Source organism: Coenobita brevimanus, chromosome 111 (genome assembly GCF_032717465.1).
Source record: "Coenobita brevimanus isolate Jiangsu-jjx chromosome 111, ASM3271746v2, whole genome shotgun sequence".
NCBI lineage: Eukaryota > Metazoa > Arthropoda > Malacostraca > Decapoda > Coenobitidae > Coenobita > Coenobita brevimanus.
Window position 1 is genome coordinate 6,258,459 of NC_137064.1, and position 23,343 is coordinate 6,281,801.

A 23,343-nucleotide genomic window follows, 5' to 3' on the forward strand; every position below is an offset into this window, starting at 1 on the left:
GAGCAAGAAGTAACTGGCAGCTCCTCTGGTGTTGGCGGGAGGTGGTGAAACACTCAGCACATCAGTGCTTGCCCAGAAACGAGAGTGGGAATAATATGTTCCTGTCGCTCCGAGCTTGCACTTCCCTCTTTTTTCATATGCATTATTATTTGCCCTGTTACTTTCCTAGAGTCGAGTTGTCAAGCCTGGAAAGTACTGCTCAAGGGATGAGAGGGTCCGTATCATTGCATGGAGGTGGGATAATGACCCAATTAACACAATTTGTGAACGTACTGGACACGCAAAGTCGACCATCATTAAGATTCTTGCTGCAGTGTGCGGCCTGCCACCTGATGTCCTACCAGAGCACAAGCATGGCGGTGGAAAGAAGAGGACAACATCCAGAGGTACAAATATGCTTCTGAAGAGGGAAGTAATCAAGAATCCTCGACTGACAGCGGCAGAATTCAAGAGAATGCATCCCCAGCTGTTACAAGACGTCTCAATTCGAACTATCCAACACCACTTGCAGAAGGTGCTGGGTTTGCCAAGCCGTACAGCAGCCAAGAAACTGCTTCTCACTGACTGCATGAAGAAGCAGTGCATTCAGATGAATGGAGAAAAGCTATGTTTTCTGAAGAAAACACATTTCAAGTGTTCCAGGTGCGTTCTGCCAAGGTTCATCGCCCTGCCTCCCTTAGTTGATATGACCCTGCTTACATGGTGCTGACAGTTAAGCATCCACAATCAGTAATGGTAGGGGGGTTTTTCTCAGGTGAAATGGGAAGGGGAGGCCTCTACTTTCTTCCTAAGAACTTGTTGATGAATGGAGGCCAGTACATTCAAGTTCTGAAAGATCATTTGTTAAACTTTTTTGCTATTCATTGGTGCAACTTTTTCATGCACGATTCAGCTCCATGTTACAAGTCAAGAAAGGTGACAAAATGGCTTCAGGATAATCGGATTGAGGTCCTCGACTGGCCAGGCAACAGTCCGGATCTAAATCCAGTAGAAAACTGCTGGGCAAAGATGAAGAAAATCATGGCAGAGAAGACAGCCAATATGGACAACCTCAAGACTGAACTGACAAATGTTTGGTGTAAAGAAATGTCCTTGGATTGCTTTAGAGATCTAAGTGATTCCATGCCAAAATGCATCCAACTGGTCCTGAAAAACAAGAGAAACATGATTTCATATTAACCTTCTCGCACAAGAAAAGTTTCAGTAAGTTTTCAGGCTCACAATTTTTTCTGTGAAGCTGCCCGGCCCGGCTGCCCACGCGCGGCAAATAACACGTATTCTCTCCTTATTCTAGTCACCCAAACATTAATATACTGCCATGAAACCTATGTTATCTTATTCGTCGATGTTTGTTCTACCTGATAAGCACCGCAAAAAAACAGGAAAACACAAATAAAACAACATTAGGGGGCCGTGAATAAAATTTCGCTACGTCACGTTCACTTCCCAACATCACCATTCGAATGTTTTCCATCATACAGGAAAATGTTATAGAAGTTTTGATAGAGAATTTCATCAGCTTTCTAAAGAGAGAAATTCGGTGTTGATATGATTTGTAGTTTTCGAGAAAATAGCCAAAAACTGAAAGCCATTTTTGAAAAAAATCAAGGAGCTCTAAAACTGAAATTTTCTCACACATGTTATGTTTTTATTGCATAATATTATGCAGAATTTCACCAGCTTTCTAATGACCTAATTCTGGTTTCGATATGCCTCATAGTTCTCGAGTAAATCACCAAAAACAACTGGGACCTCATGTCCGTACATCACTTTCGTGATGTGCGCACAGCATATGCAATATTCCCGCCTAAGTAACAACGAATTCTTATCATAGATATTACATTGTTATGTCGTGTACATACGTAGAATTTACTGCTCTTTATCATGGTTCTTATAGGAATTCGATACGTCCAATAGTTTTCAAGCAATTGGCCGACAAAGTGAGATTACTCCTCTGAGCGCTTTCGACTTTACCGAAACAGTCAGTTCCCCCAACTTTTCCAACAGAAAATGCTCCCAGAGGCTTGTATTCTGCAAATGAACATACGCAGAATTTACTGCTCTTTATCAAGGGTCTTACGGGAAATCGATACGTCCAATAGTTTTGGAGTAATTGGACGACAAACGTAGAATACTCTTCCTCACCTGCACGCGAGATAAAAAACATTCTTTCTCTGCCTCATCCACGGCTACATATTTTCGCTCGTTACGTTTTATTATTTTCTTTTTTTACTCAAAGTATACACGTAAAATATCATAAGGTTTTTTATAGTGCTGTCAGAAACTCGACATGACCACTAGTCTTTTTGCTAGGTTCTATACTGAAGCTGAACTTTCTTCCATCTCATATGTGTGTATGTAAAAAACATTACTTATTTGTGTAAAAAATATTGAACTATAGAAATAGGTCAATATACAGATCAACAAAATACGGATAACTCACTTTCTCCAGATGTGTTGAGATGCTGGCAGTAGCTTGAAGATGAGGAGTTATGTAGTGTGTGAGCGTGTGCATGTGTGGGTGAGCGTGTGCGTGTGTGGGTGAGGGTGTGTGTGTGGGTGGGTGTGGGTGAGTGTGTGTGTGTGTCTGTGGCTGTGGCGTATTTTCTTCTCTCCTTGCAATACATTTGCCTAAAACACATGCGATGCACACAGTAGATTTCTCCACGAACATTCGCTGAATGACATACTTATGTATATGTGGCTGTGGCATATTTCTTGCCTCTGACACTTGCGCTTTGTTTTTAGCTAAGTCAGTCAATGCATGAAATATTTCTCTGTGAACACTCGCTGCGACTTTATTGTATTGGCACACACCACATTCCTTCACGAACACCTGCAGCATGTTTGACGTATATTTCACACAATTCCATACGCATTTTCACTATCAGAATCACAATAATTCCATCCCCAAACACCTCTAATTCTTCCTTATTGACAATAAAAACTGTACGTGATGGCTGCCCCATTCCACACTATGGTTCCATAATTTCACCAAGCCAGCCACAATATCTTTCACACAAAATACAGTTTAGGCATTGGCTTTATTATATACGTATTTGTAATCACGCCATAGGGCCTTGGGGAGGGCAAGAGGCAAAACCCTGCAACAGTGAACACGCATATCGGCTCAAAGCCTAACTCTTGATGATGGACACAATTCCTTTTCGTGACATATATCTATGTTCCATCGACAATATCACATACAAATATGCTCACAAATATTGCATTATCACACTGAGTCCATAGGGGCTTTGGCTCAGGCAGGAGGGGGAGAATTAGCAGGAGTTTAAAGGGACAGTACACCCGACGTAACCTCACCACCTGGCTGCTTGGAAGAGACTGAGGTTTATCGCTACATGCTGGGCCCCGTGAGGCAGCTCAGTGTTGGCAATGCCTTACCATTGGAAAGCACTACAATGCGTCAAAATTTGACGCGATTTCACCAGAAACTTAATTTTTGGCTAATTTTTTTGTGCTTAGGAACACGATTTGAGTGACTGATCATCTTTAAAACAATCCACATGGCACGCGAATCACGTGACTGACACTGAGAGGGTTAATGAATGGCATTTCTTGAACAAACATTGTGATATACTATGATTTCTGTGTTCTTTTAATACCATGTGGGGGGAAGTCCTAAGTCAATTTGTGGTAGTTGTGTATACTGTATATACACTCAATCCTTAAGTAACACGTGGTTGAGTAACACGTTTTTGTTCTAACGCGGTCAGCATAATGAGACAAGTCATGTCAACACGCGGAAAAACTCGAGCTCACGCGGGAAGTCAGCTGGCCTGGGTCGAAATTTGAAAGCCGCGCGCTATGACATCACCCTCTAACCTCTGGGTACATTTCCTGGGCGCATATTTCCATTCTGTATGGGTATTTATCTCAGTACCACAGCCAGCCACCTCAGCCAAACAGCCCTAGTGAGATGGGATAGGTTAGGGTAGGTTAGGTTGCTGAAATTTTGCCTGGGAAGCACAGTGGGCATATTTTCGTGAAAAACCTATAGTTAGTTTTGAAGCTAATGGGCAACCGTTGTTCCTGGCTGAGGGTTCCTGGTGGTTTTTATGAATAAGCATACAGAATGGAAATATGTTTTCTGGGCAAACTGAAGGCCGAACGGTTTGACGAAATTTATGGGTTTCGGCAATTTCAGGGGACAAAATGGAACGACAACGTATGCTAATCAGAAAAAAAAAAAAAAAAAAATCCTTGCGTTCTTGTAAGTTACAGTTCAGTTCCACATTCTTTGTTTAATTTCATGTTTCCCAACACATTTTGGACCAACTGGGCATATGGTTATCAGTCCTTTCTCATGCCTCATCTAGTTCTTACCCACAATAATCATGGATTTTGCAGTTTTAAGGAACGAAATGGAACAAAAATGGTTGCTAATTAGAGGAAAAGTTACTCTTTCGTCCATGTGTTATCGTAGCGTTCAGTTCCACATTCTTTGTTCGATTTAATGCTTCCCAACACTTCCAACTAACTGAGCATACTGTTATCAATCCTTTCTCATGCTTCACCTAGTTCCACCCCACACTCATAATGGGTTTCGCAGTTTTAGGGAACGAAATGGAATGAAAATGTTTGCTAATTAGAAAAAAATACTTTCGCCTATGTGTTCTTGTTAGTGTTCAGTTCCACATTTTTCGTTTGGTTTCGTGCTTCCCAACACATTTAAGACCGACTGAGCATACGGCTATCAAGTCCTTTCTTGCGTCTCACAGACTCTACCTCACAGTCATATGGGTTTCGAGTTTTAGGAGACGAAACTAAACGAAAATGTTTGCTAATCACACACACACACACACACACACACACACACACACACACACACACACACACACACACACAAAATACTTCTGCTCGTGTAAGTGAGCATTCAGTTTCACATTCTTCGTTCTTCTTCCTGATAGTCTTATATTTGTCGGATTACTTCTGGGAGGTAAATAAACGTTTCTTACTAAATCTGTTTCCCCCGTCGTTTTAAGTTGTATTCCGCTGTCATCTTGTTTGACACATCAGGGTTACGGCGAAATTAGGGCCTGTCCTAACCTAAGTGTTTAAACTAGACCTAACCTAGCTTAACTATACCTTATAATTTAACCTAACCTAACGTAGCATCCAGTTGGGAAGCTGGGAGATGAAAATCACCTTTGAGTACATCAAGACAATCATGTTATGGCTTAAGGAACGTGATGATAAAAAGTGGGAAATTTTTCAGCAGGAAAAGGTAATTTACCACCCTGAAAATAGTCAGAAAAATACAGAAAACAAACTGGAGGAATATCAACTGAATTGGTAAGGTTCTTCCACTGCTTTAAGCGTACAAATACCAAAATGGCAAAAGAAAAAAAGAAAAACCATAGCATAAAAGAAAGCACCATCACAACGATTTGGAAGGACAGGGAGAAGATAAAGATCATTCGTAGGAAGTGATGCAATCCTGGCAGCTGTGAAGGTTTATATGTTGTCCTGAAACTGACTGAGAAGCTTATAGGGCGTTATGTGGAGCGTCAGAGAAAGCAAACTCTCACTTTTACCCCATTTTTACCATCTTACCCCACGTATTTACCTCCACCTATACGCACCATCAGGTAAAACACTGAAAGAGATATAACTGTTGTAATTAAAAACATCAGTGGTATTAAAAATGGCATTAACAAAAACAGAAGTTGGACTGGGTCAACACCACCTCCACTGAGTACCCTTTTGTTGATACGTAGCTCCACGGTATTTTACTCCCGCCCCCAAACCCCAAAGTTGTTGTCAAAGTTTCTCCTTCTCGTATCATGTGGCCTTTGGGAGAGACGTTAGGCTGTATAGTTAGACTAAAATTTACAGGTCTGGCTGTTTTAGGGAACAAAATGGAGCGAAAATGTTTGCAAACCAGAAAAAAGGTACTCTTTCATCCATGTGTTCTCCTGAGTTAGCGTTCCGTTTCACATTCTTCGTTCGGTATCGCTCTTCCCAACACATTACTCTTCGTTCGGTATTGCTCTTCCCAGCACATTTTGAACTGATTGAGCAATTTAGCCATATGTTTAGTTTATCAGAAATGTGTTGGGAAACACGATATCAAACGAAAAATGTGAAACTGAACGCTAACTCACGAGAACACACGGATTAAATTAATTTTTTCTTGTTAGCACAAATTTTTGTTCTATTTCGTACTCTAAAACTGCCAGGCCCATAAATTTTTGTCTAACCATTTGGCCTAAGGTCTCTCCTGAAAGCCACATGATATGAGACAAGGCGAAACTTTGACAACAACATTGGGGTTGGGGGATGGGAGGAAAATACCGGGAGCTACGTATCAACAAAAGGGTACCCATCCCAACTTTTATTTTTGTTAATGCTATTTTTAATACCATTGATGTTTTTAATTACAACAGTTATATCTCTTTCAATGTTTTACCTGATGGTGGGTGCAAGTGAGGGTAATTTACGTGGGGTTAGGTGGTAAGAAGGGGTAAAAGTGAGAGTTTTGGAAAGTTGCCAGAACACATTGTACCATTATACATGTAAACATATTGTCTGAGTGACGCGGATTTGGGTACCACGGTCCTTGTCCAGTCCCTATTGCCCGCGGTACTCAAGGATTGAGTGTGTGTATACATATATATATATATATATATATATATATATATATATATATATATATATATATATATATATATATATATATATATATATTATTTATATAGAAGATATATATATATATATATATATAGATATATATATATATATGTACTGTATATATATATATATTCATCATTCATTCATTCATTGCCAGACGCCATGTATCCCAGACGGGGTGGCCAAGGGCTTAGAGTTAATTGTTTTACAGGGAGGGGCACTAATCCTCCACCAACCCCACTTGACACGTAGGGATGCCAACAGCATCTGGTGTTCCCAGGCGGTCACCCATCCAAGTACTAACCAGACCCAACGTTGCTTAACTTCGCTGATCAGACGGGAAGCGGTGTACTCAACGTGGTATGGCCGTTTCCATATATATATATATATATATATATATATATATATATATATATATTGTATATATATATACACAGTAGAACCTCTTTGGTCTGGACCCCTTTGATCCTGATTTCTGTTAATTCGGACAAAATTTAAAAATAATAAGCTCCAAAAATATGTTGAAAGTAATTCTAAAGTCATTTTCAGTATCGGCGCAGAAAGCGATCATCATTCGTTTAGTCTCTGATCACGCTAGCTCGCAACATGGGCGCCTGTTTAAACACACGCTAGCATTCGTTCCATCAACTAGTTCACCAACCATTTATATTTTTACGCTGTATTTCAAAAGTTAGTCCTCCTTACCATGCACCTTAATGCAAGTGTAGCTTCTGCAATGAATAAAGGTGTTAAAAGGAGGAGTTTGCTTACACAAAAATGGGTCAGAATATTCTGCAGTGTTTAATGATTACTGTAGGTTATTTTTTGTACTTAAATGTGCTTTACTTGTACATCAGACATTAGCTTCTTGCCCATATGGGCGTTATCAATATGGCAAAGATGACAATGTATTTTTTGCCTACATAAGTTTTATTTTTATTCCAAATATTACGGTTAATTAATTAATTGATTTTTTTTGCCTACACAGGCCTTAGTCACTTACTACAATTTAAAATGTAGGCTAGTTTCTTGTCATGGCCTTACATGTAAATTATGCAATACAAAGCTATCGTACATGATTAGTTTGGTTATTTTAGTATCCTTTCATCTTTTGCAGTTACGTAGGGTTGACATATGCCACATATGTTAATAATTAACAAACATACCATATGTAGATAGTTTTTGGTATGAACTGGAGATTACCCTGATGGTCCGGACAATCTGCTAATTCGGACAACCCTTCCCCCCATATAGTCCGAATGAGAGGTTCTACTGTATATATATAGATATATATATATATATATATATATATATATATATATATATATATATATATATACAGTACTCGTCAGAAGTATTCAGCGTTGTCCGCCAGGCGCGCAATACTTATGGCCCAAAAAGAATCACCCATTTTGGGGGGTAAGAATTGAGCCACAAGTTTGAGCTCCGACCATGACGTCACGGTAGCCTGAGGCCTTCCAACGCGCTGGTTGGTTCCCGCCTCAGTCGCCCACAGGCTGCCTGAGAGAGAGGAATTCCGCCGAGTGTCCCTCTCAAATTGCGCCATTTTTTACCGAGTGTCCCGCAGTGTTTTGGCCTTCAAAACTTTGTTATGGCACCTACCCATGAACTATCGAGTGAAATCATATCCCAGATCATTGCTCTAAAGGAGGCAGGCCACCAGACAAAGGAAATTAGTGAATTGGTTGGTGTGGCACGATCGACAGTGCGTTGTTGGTGTGCGCGGTTCCGGGAGGAAAACAGTGGTGAACTTCCCACAAAGAAACCGAGGTCTGGTAGGCCTAGGAAAACTTCCCCAAGGTCTGTTAATGTTTTAAAACGTGCAGTGGAGTTTAATCCTCGTGTGAGTGCAAGGAAAATTAAGGAGAGCAACCCGGAAGTGTTTGGTGAGGTGTCAGTGAGAACAGTGTCTCGTAGGGTGCATGAGCTTGGTTGCACAAGTCACAGGCCTGTGAAAAAGCCTCTTCTCACCAAGAGCCAGAGAAATCGTAGGCTTGCCTTTGCTAATAAATATCTAACCTCGGGTGAGGAGCAATGGTTGTCAGTGTTGTGGTCTGATGAGGCAACGTTTAGTGTTACCTGTAACAGAGGAGCACGTGTGTATCGACGCAAAGGTAGTGACCCACTTGACCCACGGTATGTAGAAAGCACAGTTAAACATCCTGATTCACTCATGGTATGGGGTTGTTTCTCAGGGAAGGGTTTGGGGAAGCTTGTTGTACTTCCCAAGAACCTCAGAGTGAATCAGGATGTTTACCTGGAGCTTCTGTGTGATCATTTACCAGACTCCTTCGAGCTAACAGGTGCACGAGTGTTTCAGCAGGACGGTGCACCTGCTCACAAGGCCAAATCGGTCACCAATTGGTTTCGTGACTGCGAGGTATCATTCATGACAGACTGGCCAGGAAATAGCCCAGACCTCAAACCGATTAAAAACCTCTGGTACCTCGTAAAGAAGAGTCTCCAAGGGAAAGACGTGAGCTCTCTGCCTAAGTTGGAAGCCGCCATTCGTGACTCCTGGGACAAAGTACCCCTCCAGCACCTCAGGAGCCTCGCCCTTTCACTTCCAAGACGTCTCAGGTCCCTGAAGAAACGTAAAGGCTACCCTACGAAGCACTAAAGGTAAATAAAATGCATTATTTATATGTTTTTTTCAATGTTGAAAGGTTTGTTTCTCAGGAGGGACGCAGGGCGCTCCATACTTCTGACGAGCACTGTATATATATATATCCATCCATCCATCCATCCATCCAATCCTACGTTGTCCCATGAGGAGCGTAGGAGTCCGGGGCCAGGCAGCTGGTCCCGACATTTAAGACGAGAGTGACCAGTCTCATTCATCCCTGAGTGGCATTACGTGAGCAAAAAGCCCCAATCACCCCTTGGACATAAACCTTCACCGGCTCAATCCGATTGGAGCACAATAATTACCCACTAAACCACCAGGCGCCAAAATTTGGTTATATGGTTACCACCCAGCGTAGTAAATGGTTTCCTGGTGTACAGGAAACCGTTTGGCTTGTCACTCAGTGTAGAGTTACCCACAGGCAGAAGGAAGAGGAAAAAATGAAGGAATGAAAGACAGAAGAGGGAGTGCAGTCACCAGTAGGCAGAAAGACGAGGAAAGAATGAAGGAAAGACAGAAGAAGATGGAAGGAAAGAAGGATGGAGGAGAGGACAGGGGAGACACCCGAGAGCAACACAACATTGAGTGAGTGGATGGTGAGTGTCCCCACCTACCACAATTAATATTATATATATATATATATATATATTATTACGGAACAGAGAAAGATAATGTACACTTTAAGTGAGAATACTAAAAATCACTACTGTCCCGTAAAGTTCCAGGTTCAAAACAAAAGAGTTAGGTAAAATTACAAGTTAAAGTTTAATGCTCAAACTAACAACAAAACATTCAGGACTCATAAGGATAATGTAATGGCAAAAAACAGGTTAAATATATGGTTAACTGCAATAGCCTCTATTAACACGAAATTAGCATGAGTAAATTTATCTAAGTCAGCCTTGATAAAATGAAAATACACTGGGTAATGCTCAGTTAATGCAAGATAAATTATTACAGATACAAACTAATATTAAAACTGGCTGACAAAACGAATCCCACACAAATCACAAAAAAACCTCACTAGGCCTACAAATCAACACCTTATGCTATACAGTACAAGGAAAAAATGCAATAACAGTTATACTCAAATTACACAGCTGCTAGATGGTTGGAGAATTCCTGAGAAACTCACAATAATAATAACTGTACAGGGGAGGACAGAGATGTGAACAAAATGAGGAGTAGATCTAAGTGGCAATGATGCAGAGACTGAGCTCATTATATAGGGGCCAGCAGAGCTTGATACAGCTTGTAAGAAGGACGCGCAAATGAAGCCGTGGGGACAAGGAGCTGAAAATCCTGCTCTGAACAACAGAAAGGACAACTTACTCTACTATAATGGTAGAAGGGGGGGACTGAGGCAGAACACGCTCGTGATCAAACATGCAGCATACTGTGCGTTAAAATTACACAAAGGATGATGAAATCATAGGCTATGTAACAATATATATATATATATATATATATACTGTACATATATATATATATATATAGTGTATATATATATATATATATATATATATATATATATATATATATATATATATATACTGTACATATATATATATACATATATACTGTATATATATATATATATATATATATATTCGTTTCGTTTCGTTTCATTTTTAAAGGCTCTAACATGCTTGCATGTGTCGGCCTTGGTCACCTAATGGCGGCTCTCCACGCTGCACGATCCATTGCAGCCTCCCTGTTCAGTCCCTTAACCCTAAGGTCACACTTAATGACCTCGTCCCATGTCTTTCTCGGTCTACCCCTCATAACCCCACCCCCAATATTAACACTTCTCACCTTCCTCACCCAATTATCATCCCCCATCCTCTCCACATGTCCAAACCACCTCATTCTACCTCTCCTCATCACAACACCAATACACTCCAGTCCCATCCTACCTCTCAACTCTTCCATTGTAAACCCAGCCCCTCCAGGCCTTGGACACAGGGACGCACTGCACATCCACCTAATCATTGTCATTTCTGTACGTCTGAGCCGGCGAATATCTTCCTCCTTCACTGCCCAGGGGTCACTGCCATACAGCATTACACTCCTAACACATGCTGCATACAAAGACCCCTTAGCACATAGGGAGAGCCCTCTCAATGTCAGGAGAGGCAAGAGCTCCCTGAACTTCTTCCAACCACTTCTCACCCTAGCCACAGAGCTAGCTCCAGCCCCACCTCCAGCACACAACATGTCTCCCAAATGACAAAACTCTTCCACACACTCACAGCAAGTTCAATCCTTTCACGTCTGACAATCTCCACCTGCTCACCCTGGCACGCCGTACACATAAAATCAGCATTATCTCGCAGTCAACCTCTGATACCACATCTCTTATGCACCCATTTATCACACACACCGCACAAGATGGAATTACTTCCCACGCCCTTGTGGCAAACTGCACATGGCCACTTTCCCTCGTCTTTGACAGTACCACCACCAACCCTAGATATCATCACTTTTGTTTTATCTGCATTTACCCTTAAACCCTTTTGCCCCATACCATCTCTCCATTTCCTAAACCTTTCCTCCATCTCCCTTTCATTCTCTGCAATCAACACCAAATCATCAGCATACAACAACTCCCACGGGAGTCCGTTTCTAAAGTCACGTGAAAGGGCTTCAAGTACCATGATAAACAACATGGGACTCAAGACTGACCCCTGATGCACACCAACATTCACAGAAAACTCATCACTCAAATCTCCATTCACTCTCACCTGGGTGTGAGCACCCACATACGTGGCCATAACCACCCTAACCAGCCACTCCTCCAATCCAAGCTTTCTCATTGCCCACTTCACCACCTCTCTAGGGACTCTGTCAAAGGCCTTTTCCAAATCAACAAAAACAAAATAAAGATCCCTTCTCCTACCAATATATATATATATAGTATATACTGTATATATATATACAGTGGAACCTCGGTCCTCGAACGTCTCACATGTCGAACAAATCGGACCTCGACCAAAAAATTCAAGAAATTTATGCTCCAGAGGTCGACCAAAATATCGGACCTCGACCAACCTGAACGTAGCCAAACGAAGGGAAACTGGCCAACCGACAGTCACGTGTCCACCTTTGTTGTTTGTCAACGTGGTCGTCCTGCTGTGCTTCACATTTTTCTTGATTCAGTGCAGTATTAGCCCCTAATAATTGCTCCAAAGAAAGCAAGTTCATCCAGTACGGCTACTGGCAGTAAAAAGAGGAAAGTAGTGTGGAAAATAATTGAAGAAGTGGAATAATTATTGCTTATCTTCATCAATGAGAAACAGTTAGCAGGAGACAGTGTTAGTGAGTATATAATTTGTGAAAAGGCAAGAGAAATATACAGTCACCTCGTAAAGGAAAGCACTGGTACCAGTGCTGAAACTTAAATAGGTAAGCATCTGGGGTCTTGGAATGGATTAAAATGATTTACATTATTTCTTATGGGGAAAATTAGTTCGGTCCTCGACCAATTCGGTCCTGGAACAGCCTTCCAGAACGGATTGTGTTCGAGGACTGAGGTTCTACTGTATATATATACTGTATATATATATATATATATATATATACTGTATATATATATATATATATATACAGTATATATATATATATATATACTGTATATATATATATATATATATATACAGTATATATATATATATATATATATATATATATATATATATATATATATATATATATATATATATATATATATATATATATATATATATATATATATATATATTATATGCCAACGGCCATACCACGTTGAGTACACTGCTTCCCGTCCGATCAGCGAAGTTAAGTAACGTTGGGTCTTGTTAGTACTTGGATGGGTGACCGCCTGGGAACACCAGATGCTGTTGGCATCCCTATGTGTCAAGTGGGGTTGGTGGAGGATTAGTGCCCCTCCCTGTAAAACAATTAACTATAAGCCCTTGGCCACCCCGTTTGGGATACATGGCGTCTGGCAATGAATGAATGAGTATATATATATATATATATATACAGTAACCTCTCAAATAACGCGAGGGTTAGGTTCCTGGAGAGGTCGCGTTAGTTAAAAATGCGTTATTTAAACATAATTTTCCCATAAGAAACAGTGGTAATATTGGGGGTTATGTTCCTGGACTCTGGGAAAGGCTACCCATTTGGGGAGCTATGCTACCCTAAACTTAAAAGCAACAATATTAATTTGAAAGAAAATCTACTTGAAAAACAAAAACAGTATATTTGGGGAGAAATAAACAACATTTGAGCCCTAGTTGGGCCGAAGTGTTGTTTACTTCTCCCCAAATACATACTGTACAGTATTCTTTTTTTACGTGGATTTTCTTTCAATTCTGCTTCATTCACGGCATTGTGAAAGTTCCTCAACATTATTAATGCATTAGTAGGTTATAAAAACACTACAGTAAAAGCAACATTTTCATTACAGTAAGTAGGTAACAAACAATAACAACATACAGCCTCACATCATCTATGCATCACTCGTCGTCTGCTGCTGTCCCTCTTCCCCCCTCTCCCCCACCTCCCGCCACTCCCCACCCTAAATTTATTGTCCCTCCTCGCTCTGCTGTCCTTCCTCTTCCTCTTCTTCTGACTTCCGTGCTACTGGTGATGAAGATAACTTTCTTAAGTTTTCTGTCTTCTTCATAAAGTATTGCTCTATCTTGGTCTGAGTGGTTTTCTTCTGTTCTACAGCATCAAGTTGTAACAATTTAGATCTGCCATCACTTTCCTGGTCAAATTTTGTCCGAAAATGAGGCAAATTGCTCAGATTGGGGCCAAACTTCATTTTCGAATATTATAGTTCGAATAAAACTGGTTAAAGCAACAAACAAATAAAAAATTGTATTTATGCATAACCTGCCACACACGGTCTGTCAGCTTGGGACTGTCCAAGGCGTGCGCGGCTAATTTGAAACCATCACATACGTGTAAAGTCGCGTTAAATCGAGAAACCCATGTTAGTTAAACATATCTCCTTAAACATTTGCTCGTGTTAAAATGAAAATGCGTTTTTAAAACTCGCGTTAGTTGAGAGGTAACTGTATATATATATATATATATATATATATATATGTATACATAAAGCCAAAACACACTGGGATGAACCACAGGGAACTAGGAGTGTCCCCAGGGAAATGAGAGACCACTCATGTCATGAAGCACACATACAGTCAAAGAACAAGAGATTCACAGCACACAGACAGGTCCTATCTCCACCTGCACCCATACAAGAGAACTGAGATCACCATCAAAATTTAATCAGCTCTTGTTTTGCCCAAAACCCACATGTCCAGAAAATTTCATTGAAGTCCATGAATATCTTTTGAGATATCTCATGGACAAACAAACAAGAAACAGTCCTGAACTAGGACTCTGACTCAGATCTCCACTTACCTGTATGTTTAAAAAACTTCCTTGACCCATACCTATATACAGTATCCACAAAATGTAATTGAAATCCATCAATAACTTTTTTAGATAATTTGTGGACAGACAAACAGGCAAACAGATGTTAATACATAACCCCCTCCAACTCATTGGCAGAGGTAAAAAGAGGTTGGGAGAGTGTATCAGTTAACAGGTACACTGGCTACAATAACAGACCAATCATGTAACAAGCAGTTTGTGCATTAACCGCTAGAGGAGGAGGATTTTTTTTTTTTTTTTTTTTTTTTTTTTTTTTTTTAGTATACAATCAGTGTGAAATTCTTTACTGGGGCTTTGTGAACCTTGTTAATGTACAGTATAGATACATAGCTAGATACGTAACTTTTGCAGGACATTAGATTTTGTACCTTGCATATAAGCTAGTTTTCTGGTTAATTCTAAAAACTAGACTGCTGGAAAGATTTTTTTTTTTTTTTTAATGCAAGGAAGAAGGAACCAAAGGTCAGGAGCCCACAAACCATTACTTCCAAGAAAAAAACTAAAACAATACAAAAGAGAGCCAAATTTAAGATCCATTCATTTTGAGATGCTTTGACACGCTGCGTTTGAAAGCCTGGAGATTACAGGAAGTAGGAAATACTGACAGAGGGAGACAGTTCCATAGTTGACCTGTTGCATAAATGAAGGTCTGGGAGTAATTGTTAACTCTTGCATTAGAGAGTTGGACAGAAAAGGGATGAGAGTTTGATGCTAAACAGGTGCTACATGCCTCTCGTAGAGGTGGAGGGATGGCAGGCAGTTCAGAGGAGCAGTGACCATTGAAGAAGCTGTAGAAAAGAGATGAAGATGCAACAGTGCGACGAAGAGACAGAGGTTGAAGGAAGCCAGTAGGAGTAGGAGAGTTAATGAGATGAAAAGCCTTTGACTCCACCTTATTGAGAAGAGCTGTATCTGGGGAGCCTCCCAATACATGAGAATTGTACTCTACACAGGGGCGAATAAAACCCATGTATACAGTCAACAACTGTGCAGGGGTAGAGATGGTATGGATTTGACTTAACATACCTAATCTCCTGGAAGCAGATTTTACAAGAGATATAATATGATCTTTCCAAGATAAGTCCCGAGAGAGTGAAACCCTAAGTATGTTTAAGGATGATGCAAGATGAAGCTGGATATTATTGAACATTCATGGGTACTCCTGTGGAAGATTCTGTCGTGTTGATAGATGTAAGAACTGAGCCTTTGATGTATTAAAAACAACAAGATTACTTTTACCCCAGTCCGAGGTACGAGCCAAGTTAGACATTAGGTGTGCCATAGCCTTATTCCTTGTTTCTTGAAGTAAATGTTGAGATGGATATTGTGAGAACCAAATGGATAGGTGAAGGGTGGAATCATCAGCGTACGAGTGGATAGGATTAGATGTACTTTACAGCTTAGGTCGTTAATGAATAAAAGGAAGAGAGTTGGTGATAGGACAGAGCCCCGAGGAACACCACTGTTGATAGATCGAGGAGAAGAATGATGGCCATTTACAACAGCAGCTGTAGAATGACCAGAAAGGAAGCTGTAGATGACGGCACAGATAGAAGGATAGAAATCGTAAGAGGTCAGTTTGGAAATTACAGATTTATGCCAGACTCGATCAAAAGCCTTTGAGATGTCAAGTGCAGTGGCAAAGCTTTTGCCACGTCCTGAAAGGAGAATGACCAGGAGTCTGAAAGGTAGGTGAGAAGATCACCAGTGGAGCATCCCTACTAGTCCAGGCCCTTAGGGACTAAATTGTGCAGATTTGTCTACAAGCACCAAATTTGGCTCAGATGTAGACCAGAACATACTTATATCATTTTTGGAGGGCGCCAAGCCCAGCGCTCACTCGGGCCGCCATGTTGGCCAAATCCAAAATGGCTGCTAGCTGATACACGATTGTATCACAACTTCGTATCCAAACGTCGTAGAATCATGAATGAGGCACTTTTTATAGGTTTTTGACCTCAAGGATTCCAAATCTGACCTCTGTTTTGACAGTCACGGTCAGGATAACCCCCCAATGGCATATAAAACGTCAAATGAGATCAAAAGCAAAGTAAACACAAAGTTTTATATAAATCATTTAATGTTCAACTCCCGAAATACTCCAGGCCCTATATGGCAGATTTGTCTCCAAGCACTAAATTTGGGCCAGATGTAGACCAGAACAGACTGATTTCAATTTTGGAGCCCTTTGCCTTTTGATGTGAACAACATATATGTGGGCACTTGCGAGAATGCTACCGCGCCTGTTACAAGGGTGCTTAGCACCAGTCACATAGGAACTATAAGAAAACATCACTACTGCAAGATCTAATTGATTCTAATCTAGGTATCGTCATTGTTCACACATCCACCTTCACACTTGCACGACCCTGTGCAGCGGACTCCAGCCCTACAGCATTTGCAGTTTCCTGTGCAAGATCTCTCACAGCCACAGTGCAGGAGAATGGAACATGCCTTACTAGCATCTGTGAGTGATGCCCAGTATGGTAACCAGATATCTCAAACATGAGGATAACAAAAAGGAGCTATTCTCCTTCCTCAGTGAGGAGATTGTCAAGAAAGATGTGGGTGGGAGGCTCCTTCTCAGTACAAAGTTTGAGAATGTGCTATCCAATAGACCCTGTGATGTTTCAGCTCTCCAACCATGTAACCACCCTGAGGCAGACACAAAGATATTCCTTCATCTGGCACATGCTGCAGCACAGGGTCACAGGACAGCCTATGTTCGTACCGTTGACAGTGATGTGGTGGTTCTTGCTGTACGCTTTTTCACCACACTTGGACTTTCACAGCTGTGGGTGGGCTTTGGTAGTGGAAAAAAATTCCGTGACATTCCCATCCATTATATCTGCTCTCACCTTGGACCCTCCAAGTCTCTGGCACTGCCACTCTTCCATGCCCTCACAGGATGTGACACGACATCACAGTTCATTGGATGTGGCAAAAAGATTGCCTGGACATCTTGGCAAAGCACCCCAGGACTTAGTGAAACACTGGTGGCCCTCACCCATGACCCCAAACTCTTAACCCTTGAGTCTTTGCACATGCAGAAGCTGGAACGATTTGTGATAATCACGTACAGTAAGGGATGTGGTTTGGCCAATGTCAAAGAAGCCAGGCACCATCTTTTTACAAGTGGTACAACAATGCTGGAGAACATACCACCCACTCAAGCAGCACTGTTTGAGCACATAAAGAGGGCACTGCTTCAGGCAAGCTTTTATTGGAATCAAGCAACCTCAGTTTGCCAGGAAATCCCCGACTTCAGTGATTGGGGCTGGCAGAATGGTATCTGGTTACCATACTGGACATCACTCGCAGATGCTAGTAAGGCATGTTCCATTCTCCTGCACTGTGGCTGTGAGAGATCTTGCACAGGAAACTGCAAATGCTGTAGGGCTGGAGTCTGCTGCACAGGGTTGTGCAAGTGTGAAGGTGGATGTGTGAACAGTGATGATACCTAGATTAGAATCAATTAGATCTTGCAGTAGTGATGTTTTCTTATAGTTCCTGTGTGACTGGTGCTCAGCACACTTGTAACACAATTGCGCAGTAGCATTCTCGCAAGTGCCCACATTTGTGTTGTTCACATCAAAAGGCAAAGGGCTCCAAAATTGAAATCAGTCTGTTCTGGTCTACATCTGGCCCAAATTTAGTGCTTGGAGACAAATCTGCCATATAGGGCCTGGAGTATTTTGGGAGTTGAACATTAAATGATTTAAATAAAACTTTGTGTTTACTTGGCTTAGTTTTTATCTCATTTGATGTTTTATATGCCATTGGGGGGTTATCCTGACCGTGACTGTCAAAACAGAGGTCAGATTTGGAATCCTTGAGGTCAAAAACCTATAAAAAGTGAGTTCATTCATGATTCTACGACTTTTGGTTACGAAGTTGTGATACAATCATGTATCGGCTGGCAGCCATTTTGGATTTGGCCAACACGGCAGCCCGAGTGACCGCTGGGCTTGGTGCTCTCCAAAAATGAAATAAGTATGTTCTGGTCTACATCTGAGCCAAATTTGGTACTTGTAGACAAATCTGCACAAAACCCTCCTCATAACTCCCTAAGGGCCTGGACTATACCAGAACCCATACTGACAATCAGAAAGAAGGCTACGATAGGAAAGATGCTTTAAAATTTTTCTGTTAAGAATAGACTCAAAAACTTTTGAGACACAGGATGTTAAAGCAATTGGGTGATAGAGGGTCGGGAATGGTCACCTTTCTTTGGGACTGGCTGAATGAGAGCAAACTTCCAGCAAGAAAGAAAGGTACAAGTTGATAGACAAAGGTGAAAGAGTTTACCTATGCAGGGTGTAAGCACAGAAGCACAGTTCTTGAGGACAACAGGAGGGACTCCATCAGGCCCATATGCCTTGTTTGTATTGAGGCCAGTGATGGCAGAAAATACATCAACTGAAGAAATTTTAATGTCGGTCATGAGGAAGTCAGAGGGGAGTAGTGATGGAGGAACAGCACCGGAATTGGATGAGAAAGTCTGAGCGAAGAGATCTGCTTTATCAGTAGAAGAAATAGCTACAGAGCAATCAGAGTAGAAAAAAAGAGGAGGGAAGGATGATGAGGTAAAGTTGTTGAAAATTTTTGGGCAAGGTACCAGAAGGAGCAGGAAGAATTCAAGTTGGAGAGTTGAAAGCATTCAGTATGAATGAAATTATTTTTTAGCAGAGCAAAGAAGAGACTTTGCACAATTCCGGGAAAAAACTTCAGAAAGATGCGATTCACGGGTGGGTTGGTTCTGGTACCTTTTATAGGCCCTCTCCTTGTTCTGGACAGCATAAGAACAAGTGTGATTAAACCAAAGCCTTCTTGCATTAGTCAAAGGATATGAGAAGGGAATGTATCCTTCCATGCCCGAGAGAATAACCTCTGTAATGCACAAGACACTTAGATGGCTCCCAGCCATGGAGCAATAATCATTCCAGGGAAAATTAAAGAAGTACAGCCTGAGAGCCCCCCAGTCAGCAGCTCCAAAGTGCCGCAGACGATATTTCTTTGGGGGGTCCACAGGCTGTACTGGAGGGATAGGACAGGTTAGGTAACAAGGTTGTGATCGGAGGAGCCCAACAGAGAGGAAGGATTAACAGTGTAAGCAGAAGGATTAGTTGTAAGGAAGAGGTCAAGTATGTCGGAGCTCTCTCCAGGGCGGTCAGGGATATGGGTACGGTGCTGACAAGCTGCACTAGGTCATTATGGATAGGAAAGATGTAGGCTTGTTCACCAGGCGGATCAGTGAAAAGAGAGGAGAACCAAAGGTGGTGGTGAACACTGAAATCTTGTAGAACAGAGATTTCAGAGAAGGGAGAAATGGATAGGATGTGTTCCATCGTAGAAGTGAGATAGTTGAAGAATTTTTCATAGTCAGTAGAATTAGGGGATAAGGAAATAGCACAGATATATTTAGTCAGAGAATGACAGGAAAGTCGAAGCCAGAGACTAGAGAATTCAGAAGAATCAAGTTCAGGAACACAAGAGCATGATAAGTCATTGCATACATATACACAACAGCCACCATTGGCTTTGAAATGAGTACAGAGAAAGTAGGAGGATACAGAAGGGGGTTTGGTGTCTGTTGCCTCAGACATTAAGAAGAGAAGGTTATGTTTAGAGGAGAGATGGTGTTCAACAGAGAGAAAGTTAGAGGAAAGGCCACAAATGTTGCAGAAATGAAGAAAAAGGAAGTTGGACAGTGGTTCTAGGCAGCTCGTTGAGTTATCACTGGGAGAGGGGTGGAATGTGGGGGCATTTATGGTTCCCCCCCCCCTCCTGGGGACTCTAAGGCTTGGTTATTAGACACCATTTTTCTTTTTTAATTTTGAAGGAAGTGTAGTGTGCAATGTGCATGTAGTTTGGTGTTGACAGTTAGAGAAACTTGTATCGGCAAGCATGCTGTCCTACTCTCTGTGTTATTCAAACACTGAAAAAGTTCAGCAAAAGGGGATGGTCAGGAACTAGTCCCAAAGACTGATGAAGCAAGAGCTCCAGTTCTTCCTCTTATCAGCGTTCCATCCACCTTGGGAGTACTGCCTTGCTTGACTGGCTCTACAGTCTGCTCTTTGTGAGTAGAAAATTGTTGGAAAATTATTGCTTCTAAATTACTAAAAATAGAGTAGGGTATCTTCCTGTGACCATTTATTATATCTTGCATCATATAGGATATCATTGGCACAAGGGAACAGAAAATTGTCCTGGTGTATGTCTGTCATGTGCTTGATAGTGTTGACTGTTGAGTGGGTTTAGTTGACATGAGAATAGTTAAAGGGTTAGGATGCCAGGACATTTCTTTTGGGTCACATGTTGTTTGAACAATGGCTTATATAACAGGAAATTCAGTCAAGCAGATGTGATACCCTATTGTGGGCAGAGTGATCTTGGGAAGGCGAATTAACTGGTCATTACTCCTCTTCTGTAGTTCATACCCTGTAATAGAGTCAACTGCTCATTTGACATGAAAAGACAATGTAGAGTAATAGCCATTACAAAAGAACATTACATTTACATTCTGTGTGCTTATAGGGTGTGCAACTCTGCATTGGTAGAAGACCCATCGTCACGAGAGCTAGGAGAGAAAGTGTTTGTAATGATGGACTTGAGACCAAATATGAAGGGACTAGGAGAGGCTCACACACAATTTCAGACTATCAAGTTGGTACTCAGAGGTCAGTAGTAGGGTATATATCTCTATCTCTCTCTCTTTCTCACTTCGAAACTATTGTATCCTGACACTACACACAGTTTCAGTATTTGAGAAGAATTTCTTGCATTCAAACAGCACTTTTTGTGATACTATATTATTTTCATAATGTGCTCATTGTTAACTTCTTGATTACTATTTGGAGTTTGAATTATGATAATATTTTTCTGTATAATTGTACAAACATTTGCATCAGTATATGTGAGGATGTGAAACTATGATGCCTACTTCTGCATCCACATCTGCAATATGTAACAGTCTGACATCTTCATCCATGTATATATTTGCAGTAGTCTGAAGTCTGACTTCCAATACATCACTAGAATGCGGTAGATATGGAGAAGGACATGGCTGTCTTTCATCCAGACCCTGATCTGGTAGGATAGCTCCACAGCCAAGTGCCCTATCTGATTGACAGTATCTCTGCACAAGTAGATACTGTACTTGGAGTCCTCTCAACCTGTGCTGGCAGAGAATGTGTGACATCCATTTGCCAGTCATACAGATGACAGTAGGGTGAACCTCACTGATGTTTTGACCCCACCTGGCAGAACTCTGATGTCCTTTGTGAAGATGACAGACACCAAAATTTAGTTGGAGGTTGACTGTGACATGCCAAACTTGAACTTTTATATGGACATAGGTGATATTCCCAACATACTTTCAAAGAAAGTTTTGCACAGCAGTGTTGATGTTTGTGATGGATGTACTGTTTAATGTTTCGAAATGTTGTTCTGTTTCAGTTGTGAAGGCCTCCCAGTTGGCTCTCTTATTATTAGTGCGTGTGTGTCTGTGGCCAGCTGGGGTGTTTCTGATTTTGGTAGTGATGATGATTGGGAGGTGATCAGATCCAGGAGTTTTGACCACTTTCCAGGATGTTGTGGAGACGAGGTTTGGGGAGCAGAAAGTGATGTCTGGGGATGATGGGAGGAAGAGGGCATGGTGTGGGACATGGGTATGTTGATGGAGATTATTCAGTATGAAAAGATGATCTGTCTGGGATTGTAGTACCAGCCCTCTGTCTGTGTCAGGGTTGTTGACATGTCAGGCCGATGGCTTAGCGTTGAAATCACCATCCAGGATGATGTTGGGTATGTTAGTGATGTGGTGTATTTGTGAAGAGTAATGAATAAAATTATACAAAATGCAGACAAAAGAAACATCCCTAGAGGCAACAGAAAGAGACACAACCCCAACTTCACACCAGAAATTCAAGGCCTTATCAGTCAATGGGACACACTATGACGCTCCCCAACATCCCATACACAAGACACCATACAGCAAATACAAGAACGCAACACTCAGATAAACAATAAAATATCAAAACAGCAAACACTAAACTGGAATAATTATCTCCAAACACTTGACCAGAAAACAAACACCAGCAAACTCTAAAAAACACTAAACAGCATCACACTCTCCAATGGCAACACTACACAAACACACGCTGCCATCACAACAGCAGACACCGTACTTTCTTCCTAGCAAAAAAAAAAAAAAAAAAAAAAAGCAAACACTTTCATCAATCACTTTTCACATGTCAGCCATCTAAACCCCCATCACGATGACCAACGTATCATCCAACGTAAGAGACGGTTCCCCACAGACCTAGACTATGCACCATTCACGTACAACCAGACGAAGCACATCAATGGCAACCTTAACCCCTAACCCGCAGGCCGTCACTTTCATGACGCTCATTACATAAATACCATACCGCGGGGCATCACTTTTGTGATTCAGGAATTTTTTATATCACCTGGGCTTTCAAGTGTGGTCTTGTATCATCCATTATTACTGCCAGTGTGTAGCTATAGGCAGTGCTGCTAATACCGCCAGTACTCACATCCAGTGTTACCAATTTAGCCATTTTTCT

General features: G+C 41.3%; 1 protein-coding gene and 2 non-coding genes across 3 annotated transcripts in view; 2 read left to right on the plus strand and 1 right to left on the minus strand.

The window, feature by feature from the left end:
• Positions 1-23,343, plus strand: part of LOC145417765 (minichromosome maintenance domain-containing protein 2-like) — a 149,744-nt gene that overhangs the window by 50,135 nt on the left and 76,266 nt on the right. The window contains exon 5 of the mRNA XM_080286372.1: positions 21,290-21,432. Within this exon, the coding sequence (XP_080142498.1) occupies positions 21,290-21,432 (143 nt within the window). The remainder of the gene's footprint in view (positions 1-21,289; positions 21,433-23,343) is intronic.
• On the minus strand, positions 6,907-7,025 carry LOC145417932 (5S ribosomal RNA). Its single transcript, XR_013900594.1, has one exon. It is a non-coding gene; the product is annotated as a 5S ribosomal RNA (ribosomal RNA).
• Positions 13,064-13,182, plus strand: LOC145417940 (5S ribosomal RNA). The gene has a single exon (XR_013900602.1). It is a non-coding gene; the product is annotated as a 5S ribosomal RNA (ribosomal RNA).